Consider the following 6,000-nt stretch of genomic DNA (forward strand, 5'->3'; position numbering starts at 1 on the left):
GGTCCAACCGGGGGTGGCAAAAAAAATTTCACCCATCATGAATGTTGGGAGGTGGTGAAATATTGTAAACGCTTCATAATTATTCCCACGGGTCCTGACGTTGTGTTAAACAAGACGCCTCTCCGTGATTCAACGACATCGGATTCACCTCTCGATTCCCATATGAGTGAAGACTCACCCATCCAAAAGGAACCGAGACCCATTGGCCGAAAAGCTGCGAAGGCAAAGAAAGCGGGTAATTCAAGCAATCATAATTCAAAGTTTTTGGAGGAAATTGCAAGGCAAAACGCCATAAGAATTGAAATGGAGCAGAAACGCCAAGATATGGAGGTGGCAATTCCAACCGAGTGTGCACGAGAAAATGAGTATTTGCGCAAAAAAGATATGGAGAAGACGGATCGGGAAACTATGGCGATGGATACAAGCCATATGTCCCCTGAAACAAAACAATATTGTAAGCTAGAACGAAGGGATGTTATGAGAAGAAGATTTTTCCAGGATGATGGGCCTAGCAACACGGATTGGTTAAATGATCAAAACCATTAAATTAGTTGGCATACCTTTTATGTATTTTTATTTTTCATGTTTTGTATTAAAGTTGGTGTACTTCATGTATTCTATTTTAGTAGTAGTAATTCTTAATGACTTGTATTGGATTTCTTTATTTAATAAACAAAGCATTCAATAAAAGACCATTTTATTCAACATATTCCATACATCAAACAAAACATAATTCAAAATTTAAAAAAACTACAAACAAGACACAATAATAAATAAAAACAACAACACAACCAAACCATAAGCAATAAAAAACAACACAACCAAACCATAAGTAAATAAAACATAACCAAAGCATCTACACTTCATCATTCATCTTCATTCCCGCTCACCGCCAATAGATGCTCCATCAAGTCAAGTTGACGCCTTTCATGAATATACGAAGATTGCATCTATGTATATCGATCTATCATCCGGGTCATGAAACGATCGTCCCTCACCAACGGTTCCGGCTCAAACGGTTCTCCACTTGGCCCCATGGGCCTTTCATAAATCCGGGTCAAGGCCGTGTTCATTGGATCCGGTTCATAGACCTCTCCAGCATCATAATCGTACTCATCCTCCACAATCATATTATGGAGGATAATGCAAGTCATCATAATGCTTCGGAGGATCTCTTCATCAAACATACAGGCCGCACCTCGAACAATCAACCACCGAGCTTGAAGGATGCCAAAACACCTTTCGACATTTTTCCTGTATCCCTCTTGATAGGTAGCAAATAATTTTTGCTTCTGGGATCGGGGATTCGGAATGGATTTGACAAATGTGGTTCACCTTGGGTAGATATCGTCAGCTAGATAATACCCCGTCTGGTAGACTGTATTGTTCACTTGATAGGTGATATTGGGGCCTTGGCCTCTCAAAACATCGTTGAAGACCGGAGATTGACCCAAGACGTTGAGGTCATTTTGGGCTCTGGCAACTCCGAAAAAGGCATGCCAAATCCATGTGTCGAACCCAGCAACGGCTTCCAGGATGATACTTTTTTGGCCTTTTCTATTTCCGTAATCACCTTGCAAGGCAGTTGGGCAATTCTTCCATTGTCAATGCATGCAGTAATGCTACCAATCATTCCTGAAATCCTCGAGCTTCGCTTTTTGTAGAAGCCGTTGGAGGTCCACAGGAGTAGTCTACGCAGTAGTCCCGGTGTCTGATTTTCAACTGCATCACAAAATCTTACCAAAGCCTCCAACGTGGTGGACTTCCCCATTCGGGCAACCTCATCCACCTGATCAGCGGATGCTCTATACGCCAACATTCATATAACAAATTGTAAGCTTTGCTCGGAAGAAGCCCCAAAACCCCAGAAGCATCACACTTTTGAAAAAGTATGCATCATAATTGCAAATATCATGCATGACTTTATTGAACAAATGGGGTTGCATTCTAAATCTCCTTCGAAAATCAACATCAGAGTACGAAGCAGGTTGGGATAAAATAATCTTCCAAAAGATTCTTACCCGAGAATGTCTGTCTGTCCACATTCCGCGACGGTCGACTTGCGAACCACGGCGGCGACCTTGGTTTTCTTCCTCTTCCGTTGCCACTGCTATGAGAATTTGTTCATCAACTTGTCTCTGCAACTCATTGATTTCATCGGCTCTATGGTTTCTCTCCTTTCTTTCTCGCTCTTGCCTCTCCAAGCATCTCCTATATTCTTCCATTGAGAATGAATGGAGTATGAATTCTAAACTCTAAGAAATGAAAATATAGAAAGATGTGGTCTGAGAGGTATGGGTGGAGGAGCCTCTGGTTTTATAGAAAAATTTGGCAAGATAGAGATGCCACGTGGCTTGATTTCATTGGATGAAAATCTTGTCTAAAATTTGAACCCAAATTTATCTGAAATTTGAATTTTAAAATTCATCCGAAATTTGAACCCAAATTTATCTGAAATTTGAATTTTGAAATTCATTCGAAATTTGAACCCAAAAATTTATCTAAAATTTGAATTTTGAAATTCATCCGAAATTTGAACCCAAAAATCTTATCCCGAAATTTTATCCGATTATGAATAGTCTTGACACGTAGGAACTCGGAAATCTTATACGAAAATATTATCCAAATTAATTATTGAGGTAAAAAAATTTGTGAATAAAACAAAAAAATGAATAAATCGCTTTTGCCATGGCAACGGTGGAAACACAAAATACTATTTGCAAGGACAGCCACTATTCACATGAATAGTAACTGCTCTAGCTCCCCCATTGCCATGACTAAGGGCAAATGGGTAGAGTTGCTTTAAGTGACAACGTTTGGGCTAATTCCCATACTAACCATCTGCTTCTGCCATTTTTCCTGTCTGACAAAATCCATTAATTATAGTAAGTATATGTTCTATAATCAGGGATAACTTTCCTAAGCCGCATTTCGTCAAACAGCCGACATGCAGCTTGAATATGCCCCATCTTACAGAAACCATCAGTTAGAATTGTGTAAACGACATTATCTGGAAGAAATCACCAGAGCCATCATCTCCCTCAATATCACTTCTGCTTCAGATAGTTACCTGATGTTGTAATGATAGTTCTGCTACAAAGTAAAAAGTAACCTTTACAAAGTTCACTTAAATTTGTTAAACATTTTACTAATTTAGTATGGAGAATTCCTGTAACGTAGTTCAAATTAATTGTTCACGGTGGTATTAATTCTTGATTTAGGTAATTTTTCTCCTTGTTTTAATTTTTATTTATTTAGATTTACAAAATGTTTCTCGTGAAGTTTGGAGTACCCAAAAAAAACAAAATACCAAAAGATAAAAACAAAATTACAATTGATATGCAATGCAAAAAGTGTTCTTTATGTGGATGTGATCAATTAAAATTAATACAATTTAAAAACAAGAACTGCTGAAGTAGGTCATGATTTATTTCGCATCACATCACATGCACATAAAAAGACGGACATAAAACAAAATAGACCAGAGTCTATGAGCTTATACTATAGCATATTGCCTAACATATCCGACTAATTAATCACTGACTCACACATGATGATAATTAGAATATTCCTTATTTCGGGGGAGCACCTGCACCTCTCAATTTGGCAGTAATAATCTTAGCAACCTCGGCAAGCTTCTCAGTCTCAGGCATAACATCTTTCACAGCAGCATCTGCACAAAACTTGTGAGCCCATTTGGCCAGCCCTGGTGTCTTTGTTTCGTCCAGAAATTTGATCCCATTCATCTTCTCTGTCACTCTGAGCCACCCCAAGAAGCACCCAAATGCAATGTCGAGGTACCCAATTTTGTCTCCACTGAAGAAGTCCTTTCCTTTGCTAGTCTTCTGAAAGGCATCCTCCAATAGCGCCAGCCCTTCAGCCACTTGCTCGATTGCCGCCTTCCTCGCCTCCTCTGCTTGAGCAGCAGCAATGCCTTTCATGGCCGGGAACCACTACAAGAAAATGTGACACATTGATAAGCAAATGAGTCATCAATGTATACAGAGTCAATCCTATTTTATTGAAACCAACATCTACAATCAATTATACATGCAAAATTTCATTTTTAACATCACTCAAAGCTTGGTGACAAGCATGATAACCGTGAACATCAACTCGATGTCAAGGTACTCGTCACGTAGCCACTAAAATTACTAATTCACTTATTGTGTAACACATGTATTTATTTACGATTTTATTATTCATTTATATTTTAATATGTGGATTAATAACACTACATATTATTGTGGTTGTTGAGAGTCATCCGATTCTCCAAAAAAGTTATAAATCTCATTGAGAATTAAGATAAATGGCAATATTTCATTGATAGGGAGACAAATCGGTACTACGACTTTATGGCATAAAATGTCACACAAGTATGATATGTGAGTAAACCAGTAATATTTTTAATTACTTAAAGGTTTGTCTTTGGTAGGATCCAGTTGGTTAAGGTACGAGCCTCATCCAGGAGGTACATGGGATGCATCTTCTTCTTCACATATAACTTGTAAGTGGATAAGTCCAAACAACAATAACAAATAAGAAAATTCGAACAAATTCTTTTTTAAATTACACATCCAGGACAGGAGGTCCAAAATCTGACAAATATATATATATATATATATATATATATATATATATTAAGAAGGCGCTGAAGAAAAAACCATATATGCATGGATCAATACCTTCTCATCGATATAGGAAGCCCAAAATCTGGCAGTAGCACGATCATAAGGGTGAGAAGGGAGGATGGAGGGACTCGATGCCCAAACCTCGTCGATGTACTCAACAATGACGAGAGATTCACAGATGGGTTTGTCGCCATGAATGAGAACTGGGATTTTCTTGTGGACAGGGTTTGATTGGAGCAGAAGCTGGCTTTTCGATCCAAATGTCTCCTCAAGAAACTCATAGTCCAGAGACTTGATATTCAGAGCGATCCGTGCTCTCATCACAAATGGGCTCGGCCATGCTCCCAAAACCTTCAAATCATTCTTGGCCATGATCGATTAAATAAATTCCACTCAAACTCAAAAAAGTTTTCAAGCGCACAGACTGATGGGTTGAGGGTTTTATTTATAAATGAGAAGTGGTGTGTGAACGAAGGAGGTAAAAAGCTAAAGGACTTATAAAGTAGTAGGGATTTTAGAATGTGGCTGTGCAGAAAAATTTAGTTGCAACGGCGAGTAATAATGATATGTTAAGTGGAAGTGTCGTGGTGTGTTTGGTGTGAACGTAAATGACAGGATTGACATGTTAGGTGTTGAAGTGGATGGTAGAAGAAGAGGTGTGAAAGGTAGGAAATATTAATGTCTCGTAATGTCAAATTGGTAACGGTTACCACGCAATGCAAGTGATGGTGGGATGTCTTCAGCGTTTTTGACCATTTGAGTCCGTTCACCTTTTTGCTGGGATTTGATTTCATAGAGGAAAGGAAGGAAATGGAAGGGAGGTTGGTGTGTGGTGCGGCAGAGAACAAAACACGTAATTAAGAAGACATTTGAACTCTGAACTCTTCGTGCTGCGTGGCTTCTTTGTATCCAGTCATTTCCCACGCAGAGAAAGTTTCTTGTGCGAGTGTGAATGTGAGCCCATCTTTTCGGTTCATTTTTCCAGCATTCATACCAGCGTCAATGCTATTATGCTACGTTTAGAAAGAAAAATTAAGTATTGGAGTAATGATAGGTGCCCATATTTATGAGGCCCAAAGACCGATCTATACAAGTGAGTTCAATTCTAATATACACATGGACGGTTAAAATATATCCAACTAGACAAGTGAGTTTATATGAATTAAGTTATTTAGTCGGGATAGTGAACCCACACTCTTGAATTCAAATTCGAATCTCTTTGTTTATAAATTAAATTAATTTAAAATAGTTTATTGTATGTATTAAAAAGGAAGATGCTAATTAACTATGTTGAAAATGTTTGGGTGTTAGGAATATGACCACTGGTGCTATTGCTGCTTTGTTGTTTAAACTTTATAGAATCTACTAA

At 38.2% G+C, this 6,000-nt stretch overlaps 1 protein-coding gene across 1 annotated transcript; it reads right to left on the reverse strand.

The window, feature by feature from the left end:
• Positions 1-3,408: 3,408 nt before the first annotated feature.
• LOC103321654 (glutathione S-transferase U17-like) lies at positions 3,409-5,113 on the reverse strand. Its single transcript, XM_008223486.3, has 2 exons — positions 4,686-5,113; positions 3,409-3,953 (listed from the first exon to the last, which is right to left on the reverse strand). The coding sequence occupies exons 1-2, from the start codon at positions 5,001-5,003 to the stop codon at positions 3,573-3,575; spliced, it is 699 nt and encodes a 232-aa protein (XP_008221708.2). The 5' UTR covers positions 5,004-5,113; the 3' UTR covers positions 3,409-3,572.
• Positions 5,114-6,000: the final 887 nt, after the last annotated feature.

The sequence above is a fragment of the Prunus mume genome, linkage group LG2 (assembly GCF_029339155.1).
Source record: "Prunus mume cultivar Tortuosa linkage group LG2, ASM2933915v1, whole genome shotgun sequence".
In the NCBI taxonomy this organism is placed as follows: Eukaryota; Viridiplantae; Streptophyta; class Magnoliopsida; order Rosales; family Rosaceae; genus Prunus; species Prunus mume.